Genomic DNA, 18,335 nt, shown 5'->3' on the forward strand with positions numbered 1-18,335 from the left:
GTATGTCGAAATAGGCGACGTGCTGAAGAAGGGCCAAATTAAAAGTACCCGTAACCGGCGAGCGTGTATGAAAAGATTGATGAATGTGGAAGAAGCGAAAGAGGTTTGTTTGAATCGAAGCATTTGGCGTTCCATTGTTTCTGCCTACTCTAATGGGAGACACGCGTGACAGATATGTATGTATGTATGTCAATGTATATTCATGTAAAAGTTTGTCGAATAACTATAGTCGAATATGTATATCTAATTGTAAAAATATACAACAGATAAAACTCTTTTTATTTTGAAATAATTTAGCAGAGTATTTATTGTAATATTTAGACATATTATTCATATTTATATATTTATTAATATATTTAAGTTATACCATTTATTAGAGGCGACATATTTCTTTTCTTACAATTAGCAGACAGCGACCAGAGAGCATCACTCTACATATATCAAACATAGACTAATAAAGTTGCCATATTAAGAAATGTGTGGATTGCTTTCTCAACGACTGTTTTCTGTTTTTAAAATAAATTGACATAATATTTGACATATCTGCCATGGATTTACTCAGACGTTAAGTTCGCAGGTGGATTTACAAAAATGGGATAAATTTCTGTGATCCCAAATTAATTGCAAGTATAATACTTTTAAACCAATATGTTTAACACGCAGAAAGAGTACAAGAGATTGACTACGGCTCGCACGTATGTTCCTCTTCCTTGTTACATAAACTTCTCTATCTATCTCTTTCTCGGATTTGATTCTTGGTGAGCCAATAAATAAACCTGTCTGAATTGGGTGTGTTCGGTTTTTTTTTTAATGGATGATAATGGAATAGTAACCCCACCCGCGCTATCGGTATACACCCGCGGGGCACCAGTGAAGGATGATAGGTGAGGATGAAGCAGGTCAGTTAGCCCATCGTGACGAATTCAACAAGAATTGTTCACGATGGTTTCCAGGGGGAACCACGTGGAGGTCGACCTAATAGAGCATATTGCTAGCAATGGGGCTGTCAAACTCCATTGCCAACAATCCCTTTCCCCCCGGGATGTGTTCGGTTATGCCTTCGATATCTGTTGAAAATTCTTATAACACTAGATTTTAGTGCCAGATGGCTGGTGTTCACTGGTATTACCAGAGGGAGGCTTTGTACAAAAGTCGATTGCTTGGGTACCTCTGTCCCATTCGTGTTTCTACCGTGAAGCAGTTGTGTTTGCATGGCTGTGTTTCGGTTTGAAGGGTGGGATATGGCGTGAATTTACTGGGTACACAGGAATAATACCTGAATCCTCAGGAATGGCAACGCATGGGGGGTATCATGGGCGTAACAATATATTCTGTTATGTCCATGGTAGTGTTCATGTCTATAGGCGACAGTTACCACTTTCCATCAGGTAGGCCGTCAGCTTGTTTGCCATTCTAAGTTGTAAAAAAAAAAGTTTATAAAACTTTTTAATGTACAATTTAACAATGTAGCGAGACATACCGTAACATGCGAGGCGCGACAAGAACGTACGTACGCGTGCCGGGTGACTCCGGCCTTCCCAACGAGCTGCCCTACCAGCGCGTCTCCGTCACTGGCATACATGTTACAGGGGTAACTGTTTATTATACCTATATTCTATATTGCACTTGTAAATTACATGTAATATAGCATTTATAAATGTTGTGAGCAAGGGTGGATTTATCTCTGTCAGAGATCTCTTCCAGTCAACCCAATACAGTGAGAAAGCATGTCGTTAGCGGGCAGCTGAAGTGCTACAACTATTAATATTTAGAACACATAAACAAATATACAGTTAAATAAAATATTAAAATATATACTTATAATAAATCTGTAGAGAGGTCAATTCTGTACATGAAATATATTTCCAAAATAACTATCAGGGGGTGATTAGTGATCGATACTGATGCCAAAAATGCAATCGGTAAAATTTTTGTTTGTCTGTCTGTCTGTATGTTCGTTATAGAAACAAAAACTACTCGACGGATTTTAACAAAACTTGGTACAATTATTCTTCTTACTCCTGGGCAGGTTTTAGTATACTTTTCATCACGCTACGATCAATAGGAGCAGAGTAGTGAAGGGAAATGTTGGGAAAACGGGAGATGTTACTCCATTTTTAAGCTTCCGTCGCGTGTGCAGCCTTAATGGCCACTTTTTAAAATGTAAAAATGTCCACCCGTGCGACGCCGGGACGGGCCGCTAGTATATAATAAAATATTACATAGATACATATACTATAAATAAATATAATACCTACCTACTTATATAATAAATGTTAAAATAAATGAATATACTACCTACATTAGAATTTTAGTTTATTGTTTTCAATTATTAATTATTGTTATCAAGAAAGTCTTGTGATCTGAAGCTAAGCAGTTCTGTTTAAGTAGTAACGTTACAGTTCAAAAGCTAGAATAGGACTGTAAACTTATAGGGCCTTAAACTAAGGCATATAACAACACTGGGCCCAGAGAGCCTACCATGAAATGTTTTTCGTAATTTCGGAGCCAAACGAAACCGAAATTTGATGTTAACATTACATAATACATGCCGTTTGGAAATATTAAAAATGTTAAAATATTGTTTCTTTGGACTTTTATAATAGGATGTATGACGAACGAAATGTTAAACTCCATTTATTGGTCCGATTTTGGTATGAACAAAAACACGAAATTGAGTCCGAAATTTCGGAATTTCATTTCATGGTAGACTGGCAGGTCTTTAATTAAAAGGCGCAGACCACAACAAAATATTAAAACACTTTCAACCTAAACAGTGTTTAATAAGAATCTGTCTGAATGATTAAATATTGTTTAACCAGTGTACTAATGTTTAATATAAACTTATGTACCAAGAAAGGGAAATCCACAGGAATTCCAGTGAATTATTATTCTTCTCCATCCAAAGATTGCTTGGAAGAGATCGCTCGTAGCGATAAGGTCGCCAATTGTTTTCTCAGTGTAATCCTTTCTTGTAATTATTTGTATTTATTGTACGTTTACTATTGTAAGTTTATGGAGGAAGCAATAAAGAGTATCTATGTATATATGTGACCTCTATGACATTGTTCGTGTCTATTCTATAGGCGAAAGTTACTTCAGATTGGCCATAACCCTACTTACGTAAAGCAGTTGTGTTTGCATGGCTGTGTTTCGGTATGTATGGTGGGATATGGTGTGAATTTACAGGGTACAGAGGAATAACACCTGAGTCCTCAGGAATGCCAACGCATGGGGGTATAATGGGCGAAACAGTATACTCTGTTATGTCCCTGGTACTGCTCATGTCTATAGGCAACGGTTACCACTTTCCGTCAGGTAGGCCGTTAGCTTTATTGCCATTCTAAGTTGTATAAAAAAAAAATGGGTGATAATGGAATTGTATAACGCGGGTAGCGTTATATACTGGCGGTGCACCAATGAAAGAAGAAACACAGACATGCAAACACAACTGCTTTACGGTAGAAACACGAATGAGACAGAGGTACCCAAGCAATCGACTTTTGTACAAATATATTATATACTATTATAATGTTTATAAGTTCGTCGTGTCGTATCAAATGTCTTCTCTTCTTTAACCCTAAGTTACAAACATGCTTAGATAAATTTTGTAAAATCGAATTTTGTACAAAATCTCGAAGACCCTTTGGTAAAATATGTGAGATATGGAAAATTCGAAATATATATTATACTATATTGAACTGAAGCATTTATCTCAAATTTGTTATTACAAATTTAAAGTGATTTTGGCAAGCACTATTAGAAACCTAATTTACTTGAGAGATAGTAATGGGCTTTAAAACAATCAGGTGCCATTGGAAGATCTAATTCGTTCAGCCTCACAGCTGGTGCACGCACTGGATCTACGGCGCCACTACTTGGAAATATCAGCGCAGTCGTTCTCCAACGTCGCGAACAAATATTTGATCAGCCATGGCGTACCAGAGCGCACCCTACCCCAGAGTTATCTATCCACTGACCAAGATCAAACATTCCTGAGGCTTGGCTGTTAGTGCTTTATTTCAAAATTAAGACTTGACACAATTCTCTTTCAGTAAGTAACATATAGTTGCCGTATGGTCCCGGCATAGAATAGACCACCCCTTCTTTTTTTGTCCTTGTCGTAAGAGGAGACTAAGAGAATTTAAAGGTCGAGGAATGGGCCGCAGGTAACTGCGGTTACCAATTCGCCTGCCAAGCATGGCAACTACTGGCACAACATTCCTTATTATGAAGGTCTATGTTCAGCAGTGGACAGTTACCAGCTAATGTGATGATGGCAGATGAGCTGGCTGGAGCGTACCAACTTACTTCAAAATTTTCACACACTTTCAAAATTGCCCCTAATTTTTGCTCGACGTGTCCTTCTATATCGAGTCAAAAAAGTAATATAATTATTAGAATGATCAAAGTGAACGGTTATCGGATTTCTTTTCTCCTAATCGCTTTAAAACGAGGATAACAACATTACATACCAGAGGGAGACTTTGTACACAAGTCGTTTGCTTGGGTACCTCTGTTCCATCCGTGTTTCAATCGTAAAGTAGTTGTATTTCCATGGCTGTGTTTCCGTTTGAAGGGTGAGATATGGCGTGAATTTGCAGGGTACAGAGGAATAACACCCGAGTCCTCAGGAATGGTAACGCATCGGGAGTATCATGGGTGAAACAGTATACTCTGTTATGTCCATGCTACTGCTCATGTCTATAGGCGACGGTTACCACTTTCCATCAAGTGGGCCGTCAGCTTGTTTGCCATTCTAAGTTGTATAAAAAAAAAGTATAAATCTAAGTTCATGTTATCGTATCTTTGTAAAAAGTTAAAGATCAGTCAATGCTTCGCATACAAAACCTTAAATATCTACTTGCAATAAACGAGAACATTCTCTCGTCTGGTTCTGTCATATTTTGTGCTTTTGGTATATAATTTGGTTGTGTAACATCATTTTATTAATGTTGCGTGTAGCGGACACAGCGGAGCGATACATGCAACTGACGACGTGTTCGTCTGAACAGCTGGTGTGCCCTCATCCTACTACGATGTTCAGTCCACAACGGTCACACATGGATCGTAAGATATTTGGGGTTTTGTTAGTTCATTTATTATATAAGCTTTTGATGTAATCAAAAATAGTAGTTTAATATCATAGACTATTGTCTTTTCCTATTTTGAGATTTAAAATTACCAAATTAATAGCTGGAAGATTATTTACCGGCTATTATCAGTAATAAAAGATATTTTTAATCTTGAATACGTGTGTTTAATACGTGTTCCCTCGGCAAAAATTAAAGCAGGAATGAATGATAGCCGGTCTATTCATTACTGCCCTCTCCAAAAATTATAAATACAAAAATAATGTAACGGATACATGTTCGAATCAATTACAATACTTAAATAATGTAACGGATACACGATCGAATCAATTACAATACTTAAATAATGTAACGGATACACGATCGAATCAATTACAATACTTAAATAATGTAACGGATACACGATCGAATCAATTACAATACTCAAATAATGTAACGGATACACGATCGAATCAATTACAATACTTAAATTCATAATTAAAACAATTGACATTCCAATAATCTAATTAGCATTTACGTGACAATATTTTATTAACATTGTACTATAAAATATTGTATTTATTAAAATAATATACTAACATTTAATAATCGAATTATAACAACGTCAACAACAATCAATTGACTATCTATTTATAATATTAGTAAATAACAATATATATTTGTATAATATATTATTATATAGTCTAACAAAATGGTAATTTTCAAAATGAGGTAAGGTGGATTGAAAGTGGGTATGTATCTACATTAACTGCACCCTTGTCCATATCCCTCTAACTTGACATCTCTTTAGAGTATCTTCAATTTTTGTCACCGCATGACAATAACATCCGATATCGACTCGCTCCCTTATTTTTCCCCTATCTGTAACTGCCTTACTGTACTTATACAATTGTATCGTTATATTTATTAATTGTCTTGTTCCTATATTGTATAATGCAAATAAAGTATACTCATTCATTCATTCATTCATTCTTTATCATCACAATATGTTTTCTTAATCTATCCCTAGAAACATATTTTTATATTAACATTTATTACAGTGCCAGCTGGTACGATGGCGGTCATTAAACGAGAGGACAATCAAAAGATATCAATAGAGAGCCACGACGGACAAGAACTCCTTTTACCAGGTACGTATCATGCTTTGAAAAGGTTTGTGTGTTTTATTTGAATTTAAAGGGGAACGGCAGCAATGTAATCTCGATTTAAAAGGCTGTTTTGTCTTTGTTGTAAGTCCCATACACTGTATGAACTTAATGCTTGGCATACTTTCTTCTCCATCGGCGGTTAATTTTTCGATCTAGTCAGTACCCTATTACTACCTATTACTACTTCAGCTTATAGAGCCTTTAGTTTATCACTTTTGGTTTAGTGCTTTTTCTTATTTTGGTTTCCATCACACAAAAAAATCTCTCTTCATAATTTATATATATATATATATATATATATATATATATATATATATATATATATATATATATATATATATATACAGCGTTGAAGTATTCGCGGCTTCTATAAATTCACAGGAATTGTAAAGTTTTAAAAACTATGTGAATGTATAGGTGTCCACCTGGATCCATGGGCATGTCCAATGCCTCCTGATCGGCAGTATACGTGTCGCTGGCGGCACGGTGTCGTCCGCGTGTACAGGAGTGAGGCGGATGCAGACGCGCACAGGCCCCTCCGATATAGGTTCATTTCGTTCAAGCAATATGTTGAGGATATGAACCGACTCAGCGACATGATGGCGGATGGACCTTTGTAAGTATTAGTAATGATGATTCTGATGTATCATTTCTCAATTTCTAATTTATCATCATCATCTTCCTACCCTTATCGTAATTATTATTTGGTGTCGGCGTAATATGGTTTTATCCATATTACAAAAGGATTTAACTTATAGTTTTACGACCGGCCGCCTACCTGACGTCACCCTCTTTGGGAATTCTAATTTATGCAAATTAAAAAATAATAATATATTAATTTAGAATGGAGCCCAATGAAGCAACTTACAGTCACTGGGTGCACAAAGAAAGACATTTTTGAAGTGATGTTACTGTTACAGTGTCAAACTATGGCGATAGGAATTTAACTATTAAAGGGTTAGATTTCAGATACATCGTGAACTTTTTTATCCTCATATTAACTGGCTGGTCACAGTTGTGGTAATTACTATACTGTAAATACTATACTGTTCCAGTTAAGCACGATACAATAGGGTGTTATTTTGAGTTTTCCCTCTCTTACATTGTTGAATGGTGGTTAATTTAATCTCATCATTTGTATATATATTAAACATTTCCGCGCAATATCCTTCTACCCTCCTTACCTATCCATATTCCTATCAAATCTGGGATCATATTGGGGGTAGATGGACAAAATGAGTCTGGAACCCAACTGTACGTCGAGCTGATCAAGTTCCGCTAAGATCACAAATAAAACTCCACCAGTTGCGTATTATTCAATCAGCCGTGATTTCCGTTCAACGTAGTGACACCACAGAAAATATAATACTATGCGACACCTTAAGCGAATCAACAAAAGTATTGAATAATAATTTGAAGACAGAACAAGAACGCGTATAAAAGACATACGCGGGGACAACGTGAACCAGGTTTGTCTTTCACCCTTCTTTTTATCCACCAAATGGTGCATTGTTTTATTAGTAGCTTCTTACGACATTCTTGGAGACGAAAAAGATGGAGAAACCGTTTTTACTCCGTTACTATACAGGGAGTTTATCATAAGACAGGATTTTGGGGCCGGACATGAATGATCCATTACTCTTACTGTCCACAGACTTAATATTTAACCTTAATTCGCAGGAAGTCATTTTGCTACCGTCGGTTGAGCTATCTCTCCTCCAAGTTCAAAATGCACGTGCTGCTCAACGAGCTTCACGAGCTGGCACTGCAAAAGGCTGTGCCTCACAGGGATTTTTATAACGTCAGGTAAATTGAATCACAGAAGTATGGAGCTGTTATCATCTTTATTTGCCACCATCACAGCAATATTATAATATTGGAGATATTTCTCACGTGCGATAGGACTTCTTGATTTAAAATCTTAAGGCACTAAACTTGACATATAATTCTCCCCTCAACAGAATGTTATCATCGTATATAGTGCAGTTTACTAGACTTATTAATAATATAGATTGGTAATTGGGTCTTCTCTAATTGTATAATTGTTACTTAGTGTACATTGACGCTTATCTGTGAGAGCTGTATACAGCTTTAATTGATGTGTTCATATGGTCTTAAGCTTGGTAGTGAGGAGTGAGATGTTTTTGTTCAAGTAAACTTAGATTTAATCATTTTTGAATAGTAGTTTTTCACTTTTACTTACCTATAACATTGTACATTGTCTGCTTAATTGTTGTGAACATATTGTTGGTGTGTCTTTTATAAATAAAATTAAATAAAATGATCAAAAGTTACAGAATTACATTTTCACTGCTTTATCTCACCTTTTAAAGTGCAAGCAATTTCTTTGGCGGGAGAAATAGGAAAGCAAGACATAAATACCCTTGCAGACGACTTTGAACAGTTACTTTTGTAAACATAATAAACAAATGGGCAAGTTTCTTGGCGACAATATTAAGTACATGTATATAGTCTTACTCTGGTTATGTTTATCTGTAAAACTATGGTTTAGAGAACAGCTATATATTATAATATAGCTGCGTTTTTACTTGGCGGAGGTATAGTGGTGGCTTTAGAAATCTGTATCACAGACAAAAGTTACTATAATTTTACCGTAGGAAGGTGGACACCCATATACACGCGGCGTCTTGCATGAATCAGAAACATTTGCTGCGCTTCATCAAGAGGACCCTGCGGCAGAACGCGCACGAGGTGGTGACGGTACAAGCCGGTGTGCCCAAGACGCTGAAGTCTGTGTTCGAAGATATGCAGCTGGACGCATACGACCTCAATGTTGACATACTGGATGTTCATGCGGTGATTATTAGTGCTGCTTAATAGAACTCAATTATAAAATAACACTCGCTTCCTTGAATACATTTGAGATGGTTGTACTGTCCTGTGAGTTGTTGTTTGTATGGTGTATGATTCAAGTTCATGTCTTTGTATAATGGCAGAATGGGTAGAACTATTTCATGTTCTAAATTTACTTGATTCCTAACTGGGTGATTTTCAACAAGTGCGATTCAATTTCGGTGAACTTTTTTAACGGTGTTTTCACACCCAGTCCCTTGGGACTTCTCTGAAACAGTTAATGTCCCCGAAATATGGAAGAATTTTTCCGTAGACTCAAACCAAAAAGTTTACTAGAATTAGATAGAAACTGTAATTGTTGATAACCACCCAGCTATGGGGGGAAAGGGATTAGTAATGGTGACTAAGAATCCCATTGCTAGCAATATACCCAACAAGGTCGATCTCCTCGCGGTTCCCCCTGGAAACTATCATGATTAATTCCTAATGAATTCATCATGATGGGCTAACTGGCCTGTTTTCATTCTCACCTATCACCCTTCACTGGTGCTCCGCCAGCGTATCCCGTTAGCGCAGGTAGGGTTACCATTCCATTTTTATTCAATAAAAAAAAAAAAAAAACCACCCAGCTATACCTAGTAGATAAAGCATTCCCGATATGTGTCTTTACATCAGGACCGTAACACATTTCACCGTTTCGATCGGTTCAACGCCAAGTACAACCCGGTGGGCGAGAGCAGACTGAGAGAGGTGTTTCTAAAGACCGACAACCACATGAACGGAACCTACTTCGCTAGGATTATCAAGGTTATGTTCGTAGCATTTCATTTGCTTTATTAGGAATAGTGGAGAATTAATCGTCAAATTATAGTTGCTTAGACATGGAATTTTTTAAACTGCGTATAATTTTAATTAGACCAAACGTCGCGCCGCTTTTGTATCGTGAAATTTACTATCTAAAAATACCAATACCTTCATGGCCTCGTCGAACCTTCAAATATTGGTCGAAGCAATAAGCCTGAGCGGGAAGTGTGATTACACTTGTAGTATTTATCCTTGTTACAAGTGCATATTCCTTTTTAAAAGGCCGGCAGTACATCTACAATACCTCTGGTGTAGTGGGTGCTCATGGGTGAAGGTAGTCATCATCAGACGAACAGCTCGTTTGCCTTTGTGTTATTATATAAAAAAGGAGTGTTAAAGATACTAATAATAATAAATATTACCTAAATAGGAGGTGATGGTAGACCTTCAAGAGAACAAATATACATACGCAGAGCCGCGCATCTCGATCTACTGCAAGAACAAGAACGAGTGGAGTAAGCTGGCCACGTGGGCGCTTCGCAACGACGTGCACTCGCCACATGTGCGCTGGCTGGTCCAAGTGCCCAGGCTATAGTGAGTGGAGTGATTCATGTAACGATTTTTGAAACTTCATGAGTAAAATGTTTGTTCGTTCCAGGGTATGTTATGTTACATTAAATTACTATTTCTGTTGACACGCATAATCATGCGTTAGACAAAACTACAATCAAGACAACTAGAACCTTATTGCTTTTTTTTTTCTTTATTGACTAGAAGATAAAGCGTTAAAAGGAAACAAAATAAAAAAAAGAAGTATATAAATAAAAAAAAACCTTTACTGTACTTTTTTTTACCATTAAGCAAACAAGCATATGGCCTACCTGATGGTAAGCGATAATCGTAGCCTATGAACGCCTGCAATACTAGGCGAATACTATATACTATGTACATATACTTTTTTTTTGATGGGTGAAAATGGTATGGTAACCCCGCCTGCGCTAACGGGATACGCTGGCAGAGCACCAGTGAAGGGTGATAGATGAGAATGAAAACAGGCCAGTTAGCCCATCATGATGAATTCATCATGAATTAACTATGATAGTTTCCAGGGAGAACCGCGAGGAGATCGACCTGGTTGGGTATATTGCTAGCAATGGGATTCTCAGTCCCCATTACTAACAATCCCTTTCCCCCTTATGTATATATACTATGTAGGTAGCTAATTTGTCCCTTTAGTATGTAATAAAAGGACCGCAGGTACTATCTTTATGCTTTTGTATTATAAAAATTGTCAAAAGTACTTTCATTAGATACATCTAGTTATAAGTTCTGCAGTCTATGCCATGCAAGATTATCATCAGTAATACTGTAAAGCTGAGGACTGATATCTATTTCCAGCGACATTTACCGCATCAACAAGTTGCTGCGCAACTTTCAGGAATTCCTCGACAACCTATTCGACCCGCTGTTCCAAGTGTCCGTCGACCCCAGCTCCAATCCTGAACTACATAAGTTCCTCACGGTATCCTAATTCACTTCAATATTTACATAAGTTTAATCTCTTTGCACCTCAAAGTTTGAAGACGAAGGGCTTTAACCAGTTGCCAGTGATGGCTTCTGGAATCGAAACATGGTCTTGCACGATTGCCCGTATGTAAAAGCTACAAATTACTCAGCGGGCTATGGAAAGGGTTATGCACGGAGTTTCTTTGCGTGATAGAATCCGAAACGAGGATATCCGCAAAAGAGCCAAAGTAACCGATATAGCCCGAAGGATAAGCAAGCTGAAGTGGTAATGGACTGGTCACATAGCTCGCAGAACCGACAATCGATGAGGAAGAAAGGTTTAGAGTGGCGACTCCATACGGGCAAACGTAGTGTAGGATATCCCACTTACTAGTTTGGGGGGAAAGGGATTGTTAGTAATGAGGTCTCCCCTGGAAACCATCATGGTTAATTTTTGTCGAATTCATCATGGTGGGCCAACTGACCTGCATGCATTCTCACCTATTATCTTCCACTGGTGCCTCGCCGGTGGCGGGGGCGGAGTTACCATTCCATTATCATACATTAAAAAAAAAAAAACCCACTTACTAGATGGAGTGACGTGACCTCAAATGCATTACAGAGAGTCAGTGGATGTAGGTGGCTCAATACCGTACCTTATGACAGTCTATTATTCTAAGTCCAGCAGTGGACGGGTACTGGCGGAAATGATAATGAATCTCTTTGTAATAACGTAGTACGAATACTATTAGTACTGACTTACATTCCCAGGATATTATAGAAGTGTTTAAAAGTACAAAACACATTACTGCAAAAGAAGGAAAAACCAAAACCAATTACTATGGGAAGTCGATTTATAAATTTAATAATAATGTCATACAAGAACTATAATCATCTGATCCACTAACTTCTCAATACGTACGTATTATTTCCAGCATGTGATAGGCTTCGACAGCGTAGACGACGAGAGCAAGCCAGAGAATCCTAATCTGCACGAGCACACGAAGACCCCGGAATTGTGGGATGACGAGGAGAACCCTCCATACGCATATTACCTCTACTATATGTATGCCAATTTGGTGATGCTTAACCAACTACGAAAGTAAGTTTCAAGTTTGTTTTACCATCAGATGTTCATTCATATGTCAGCATGTGAATAAAGATATCTATAGGCGACGGTTACCACTTTCCATCAGGTGGGCCGTCAGCTTGTTTGCCATGCTAAGTTGTATAAAAAAAAAGATATTACCCCAGTGGGTGTCTACTGATGGTTTTTTTTAATGGGTGATAATGGAATGGTAATCCCACCCGCGCTATTGGTATACACCAAGGGAGCACCAGTGAAGGATGATAGGTGAGGATGAAAAAGGTCAGTTAGCCCATCGTGATGAGTTTAACAAGAATTGTTCACAATGGTTTTTAGGGGAACCATGTGAAGGTCGATTTAATAGGGCATATTGCTAGCACCATTGCTAACAAACTCCATTGCTAACAATCCCTTCCCCCGCTTACTGATGGTTAGCATCTCCGAGGCTGACCCAGGAAGCGATGGCGTGACGACCTAGATGCAATTAGAAGAGATTAGATGGAGGTGAGATTGGGGCAACCTTTACCCAGCAGTAGGACATCATGGGTCAATAATGGAATGGACATTTTTGGTAATTTATACTTTTAATTTCTATGGATTACGTTTATTACATCTTCCTGCATTCGAAGGCCTAAGGTTAAGCTTAATTATGACTTAAATAATCTAGAAGCATCATCTATATCTCAATAACCTCTAATCTAGAATTATTCTCAGAACAAGTGTGGCAGATTGGTAATATAATAAGAATCCATTTCTTCAGAGAGCAAGGGCTGAACACTTTTGTGCTCCGGCCCCACTGCGGCGAAGCAGGGCCAGCTACGCATCTTAGCGCTGCATTTCTGCTTGCCGAGAATATTTCACATGGTCTCATGCTACGAAAGGTAAATCAATGATTTAAATCACTAAATGATAGGATTTTTTTTAATAATAATAATAATAATTTTTATTTTTTCCACTACAACCATATTACACTTTAATTAGCAACAATAACATAAAACCAAATATAGTTGTGGGAGATTGGCGTCTAAGGTAGCGAGGTGCCTGTGTCTTAGATCATCAGGCCTGCCTCCTAAGAAATAAACATCAATAATATATCACTAACGGCCATCATGATTACACTTTTTAAACAGGAATTGAAAACAGGGACTAGCGGTCCCATTATTTATCATATACCCTGTCGAATCGATTATTTCGCTGTCTCTCCTGGAAACCAATGTGATTAATTCATAGAGATTTTTTATTCTGATCTGATTTCATCCTCATTTTTTTTTTGTCACTGGTATCCCACCAGCGTATATCGATAACACAAGCAAAGTTTCTATTCCATTATCTTTCATTAAAAAATGTATCGTAAATCGTATAGATCATGAGTTCGAACCCTGAAAGTAACCAAACTTTTTGTCTGTTAATTTAAACTTTAGTCTTATATTTCAGTTATGAAAATACTTTCAATAGGGTTGAAGGCCTTACACGCACGTGACACCGCTAGTGTTGCAGGCGTCCATAGACTACAGTGACCGTTTACCATCCCACGGGCTGTACACTTGTTGGCCACCTACGTGATATAAAAAAATAAACAAATTGAATGGTGTCGGAAACCTTATCCTATTATCTTGTTTACTTTACTAAGGGAGCAAGGTTGTTGTTTTTTTATTATTTTAGTTCCTAATTTGCATTGTCTACTTTTCTTGAACTACCGCAGGTCCCAGTACTCCAATACATGTACTATCTGTCACAAATCTTCATCGCCATGTCTCCGCTGAGCAACAACTCGTTGTTTCTCCGTTACCACCGCAACCCGCTGCCCGACTACTTCGCGAGGGGACTCCGCGTCACGCTGAGCACCGATGATCCGTTGCAATTTCATTACACAAAGGTATTGGTTAATTGTTTCTCTCTTTTTTTTTTATTTTCTTCGGGTACTTATAGTGGTTTGTTGTACAGTGGAGACAGGTCCTACGATTATTTTTTTTCTTTTTTTTTTAACATGTGAGAATGAAAGCTAGGTTACAGCTTGTGTGGGGGGAAAGGGATTGTTTGTAATGGAGATTGAGAATCCTATTGCTAGTAACGTACCCAACCAGATCGACCTCCTCGCGGTTCTCCCTGGAAACTATCACGGTTAATTCCTGATGAATTCATCATGATGGGCTAACTGGCCTGTTTTCATTCTCATCTATCACCCTTCACTGGTGCTCCGCCAGCGTATTCCGTTAGCACAGGCGGGGTTATTATACCATTTTCACCCATCAAAAAAAACCTAGCTACTGTTGTTGGTATATGCTGGCGAGGCACCGGTGAGGAATGATATATGAGAATGAAAGCAGGTTGGTTAGTTCATCGTGACGAATTCGACAAGAATTAACCACGATAGTTTCTACAGGGGATCCCGCATGCAAGTCGACTAGAAAGGGTGTCTATTGTGCAGGTCAACTAGATGGATACCCTATCTGGTCGACCTGCAAGCGGGTGCTTAAATACCATTACTAACAATCTCTTTCCCCCTGACAGAGTGTACCTAATGCTAGCATTGGGGCTAGTACACCCCATCACTAAAAGTTCCTTTCCATTCACCTGCATTAGTTAGTTGTAGGTATTGACGGGTCCTGCGATTGACCTGATTCCGACCTGATGGAAAGTTATGATAAGGTCGAAAATGAAGATGAGTTCGCTATGAACAGCCTATTAACATAAGTCTAGATTTTTCATGCGAAAAGACAAGAAAGGCAAAATGAAATAATGTCTTCTTTTAAGAAACAACATATTTACTTATATTATTTTATTAGCTTATACACATGCATGCAAATAAACGATAAATGAAATTGAGACGTCAGGAAACTCATCCATTCTATTACTTCTATCACGGACAACTTTAGGTATTGTCCATGCGCAGGAGCCGCTGATGGAGGAGTACAGCATTGCTGCGCAGGCGTGGAAGCTGAGCTCGTGCGATATGTGCGAGCTGGCGCGCAACTCGCTCCTCATGTCCGGCTTCCCGCACGAAGTTTGTTACAGGAGCGATTTATAGAAATAACTTCTCTGACCTTGACATTTTTTTGTTTAATTCTTTATACAGATTGATAGAAAAATCTTGTTTTTTTTAAATTGTCTGTGGTGCAGTGGATATAACCACCTTGGCCGGCCAGCCAGGCGGCTTTTAAATTATTAACGTTAAGAGTTTCGCGTTGTACAATTTATGATTTATAAGAAATTAAATTTGACCTGTTATCTCGATATTTTATAGCCCAGAATAACCCAGGTGAATTGTTAAATCTTATTTAGCTTTATAGCTTTCTCACGTTGAAGCTCAAGAAGCTCGTTTAGGGTTTTTGTAAAATCTCTTTAATTATTTTTCAGTGTCGACCATGAATCCTGATTATATGCATGTAGGAATACTTCTTTGTACCAATCGGTGTGGTTGTATAGCATTTATTATAACGCAGATGAAGCAGTACTGGCTGGGCTCGGAGTACACGCGAGCCGGCCCCGAGGGCAACGACATCACGCGCACCAACGTGCCCGACGTGCGCGTCTCGTACCGACACGAGACCCTACTAGGCGAACTTGACAACATCTTCAAGGTCAGTTGACATGGGTTGATGCCAAAGCCCTGGTACACCATGATGTAGTTATAATATTATATCCCTTTCAGACCTGAACGATACGGGCGTGAGTTGTAACTTTAAAAAATTCTAAAACCGCGCGCAATTCAAATTTACGCACGAAGCTGAAATAACACGATAGTGAGATTCTAAACCAGCCAATAAGAAATCATTTTAGCGGTTAGGTGGTGCAGTAGTCTCGTGCGTGCCGGCAAGACGGCTTGGCGCCAAAACACGAAAATATATTTAATCTGAAAGAAAAAAAATTTTGGGTCTGAAAGGGTTATGTCAGGGGAAAAATATATCAGATGTCATTTATTTATTTATTTACACTTTACTGCATCAAGTAAAAAGAAAAATAACAAATACAATAAATATTAATGTTGCAATCGATGTTGTACTTCATTTATGAATTGTGATCATGAAATTTTGATTTTTGAAACTGTGGTAAACGGTGGTAAATTTACTCAATGTTTTCTTTGTTTAATATTATGTATTATTATTTATTTTGTCACTGTTAATTTACCCAAATAAACGGAAAATAATGATCATAGAGAGATAGATAAATAATTTATTTGCAGTATTTTCCTGTGTTTTCCTTCGTCATTTTTTTTTCTGTTGTATGTGTGCTATTAAGTATGTGTATGTTATGTATATATTTAATTGTGTATATATTATATATGTATGTGTATGTATGTATGTATATATGTTTGTATATGATAATATTTATGTAACAGTGCGCCACCTACTCTTTGTCTTTTTCTCAATGTCCTCTACCCAAAGGTTGTCTGGAAGAGATTGCTCAGCGATAAGGCCGCCTTTTGTATCACTTCTCATTAATATTTACTGTATTTGTTATCTCTCTTTTTACTTGGTGCAATAAAGTGTAAATAAATAAATAAATTTATTTGCATTACTTACATTACACGAATACCAACAGACATAGATAGAAAAAAAAAAGATATAAAACAATACCTGTACTGAAAAAAAATACATAAAAGAGGTAACATAATTTTTTTTCTATCAGCCGTTTAACTGTCCACTGCTGTACATAGGCCTCGTCCATTTGCATTACCAATAGTTGCCACAGTTAACAGGGTTGCCAACAGCTGTTAGACTATGGTGATATTTTAAGAGGGACACTGCTGCCCATCCCTTGAGCATTGAATTCCCTCAGTCGTCCATTATGACACACACGGGAAAGGAAGGGGTGAACCATTTTATGCCGGGACTACACTACAGTAAATCTATACTTCTGCTGAATAATAACTACTGTGAGCTATACTACTTTTTTATATATATATATATACAACTTAGAATGGCAAACAAGCTGACAGTCCACCTGATGGAAAGTGGTAACCGTCGCCTATAGACATGAGCAGTACCATGGACATAACAGAGTATACTGTTTCGCCCATGATACCCCCCATGCGTTGCCATTCCTGAGGACTCAGGTGTTATTCCTCTGTACCCAGTAAATTCCCGCCATATTCCACCCTTCAAACCGAAACACAGTCATGCAAACACAACTGCTTCACTATAAAACACGAATGGGAAAGAGGTGGCCAGACCAACGACTTTTGTACAGTCTTCCTGTGGTAAACATCGAAACATCTACCCCGAGCATCCAAACTTACAAATTTACCTTTATAATATTAGTACAGATGTAGTACATAATCATACTACAGTTTATTATAATAATTCATTTTTATATTTAAAAGAATCTTTCTTTTCAGGCCGCTACGTAATAGCAGAAATGTCACCACATTGAAACAATAACAGGAAAATAATAAGCCACATTTAATGTAATATAATTTATTGCGTACAATTATATTTAACGCTATGTTAATACATAATAACAAATAAATAACGTTCCACAATAACGCGAGTACATTTTATTTATATTTAGACAGCTATGGTAAATGCTAAGATATAAAGCGCAATCAGGGGAAAAAAATCCATTTAACAAAATACATTTTTGCAAAAATGTGCATTTTTTGTCCTGGCGAGAGTTAAAAAGTGCCATATTATATGAATCAAATAAAAATTGCTTTGTATAATTCGTAGATGCGAACGACTGCCGCGGTGTCCCTGTAGGGGCTACCGGACAGTTTCCTCCTCCTCTTCCAGGATTTTTACATCTACACCCTGGGTTTGAGCAAGGAGGCGGAGGTCCCGAGTTCTACTACGGACTCCCCCGAGATTCCAGTACACGACGCGGAGCTCTTTAGCAAGCTTAGCTTGGCCAATCCAGTCATAGCCGCCGACTTTATGCCGCTAC

General features: G+C 37.8%; 1 protein-coding gene across 3 annotated transcripts; it reads left to right on the forward strand.

Moving 5' to 3' along the window:
- Positions 1-267: 267 nt before the first annotated feature.
- Positions 268-17,904, forward strand: LOC113516359 (AMP deaminase 2-like). 3 transcript variants are annotated; one of them, XM_052900478.1, is made up of 17 exons: positions 271-695; positions 1,471-1,591; positions 3,810-4,008; positions 4,966-5,070; positions 6,134-6,223; positions 6,659-6,857; positions 7,922-8,047; positions 8,860-9,058; positions 9,731-9,862; positions 10,290-10,453; positions 11,258-11,381; positions 12,301-12,467; positions 13,213-13,333; positions 14,155-14,328; positions 15,346-15,456; positions 15,896-16,033; positions 17,791-17,904. In XM_052900478.1, the coding sequence occupies exons 1-17, from the start codon at positions 649-651 to the stop codon at positions 17,800-17,802; spliced, it is 2,229 nt and encodes a 742-aa protein (XP_052756438.1). In that variant the 5' UTR covers positions 271-648; the 3' UTR covers positions 17,803-17,904. The 3 variants fall into 3 exon arrangements, with proteins under 3 accessions (XP_052756440.1, XP_052756438.1, XP_052756439.1); XM_052900480.1 differs by lacking the exon at positions 9,731-9,862 and having other exon boundaries at positions 268-695; XM_052900479.1 differs by lacking the exon at positions 15,346-15,456.
- The last annotated feature ends 431 nt before the right edge of the window (positions 17,905-18,335 follow it).

This window comes from Galleria mellonella, unplaced genomic scaffold (genome assembly GCF_026898425.1).
Source record: "Galleria mellonella isolate WM207_F2 unplaced genomic scaffold, CSIRO_AGI_GalMel_v1 utg65, whole genome shotgun sequence".
Classification (NCBI taxonomy): Eukaryota; Metazoa; Arthropoda; class Insecta; order Lepidoptera; family Pyralidae; genus Galleria; species Galleria mellonella.

Coding starts and splice junctions, on each gene's coding strand:
- LOC113516359 (XM_052900478.1), top strand. CDS start 649: ATGTTTAACACGCAGAAAGAGTACAAGAGATTGACTACGGCTCGCAC. Junction 6,224..6,658: donor ACAAGAACTCCTTTTACCAG/GTACGTATCATG, acceptor GTGAATGTATAG/GTGTCCACCTGGATCCATGG. Junction 11,382..12,300: donor AACTACATAAGTTCCTCACG/GTATCCTAATTC, acceptor TATTATTTCCAG/CATGTGATAGGCTTCGACAG.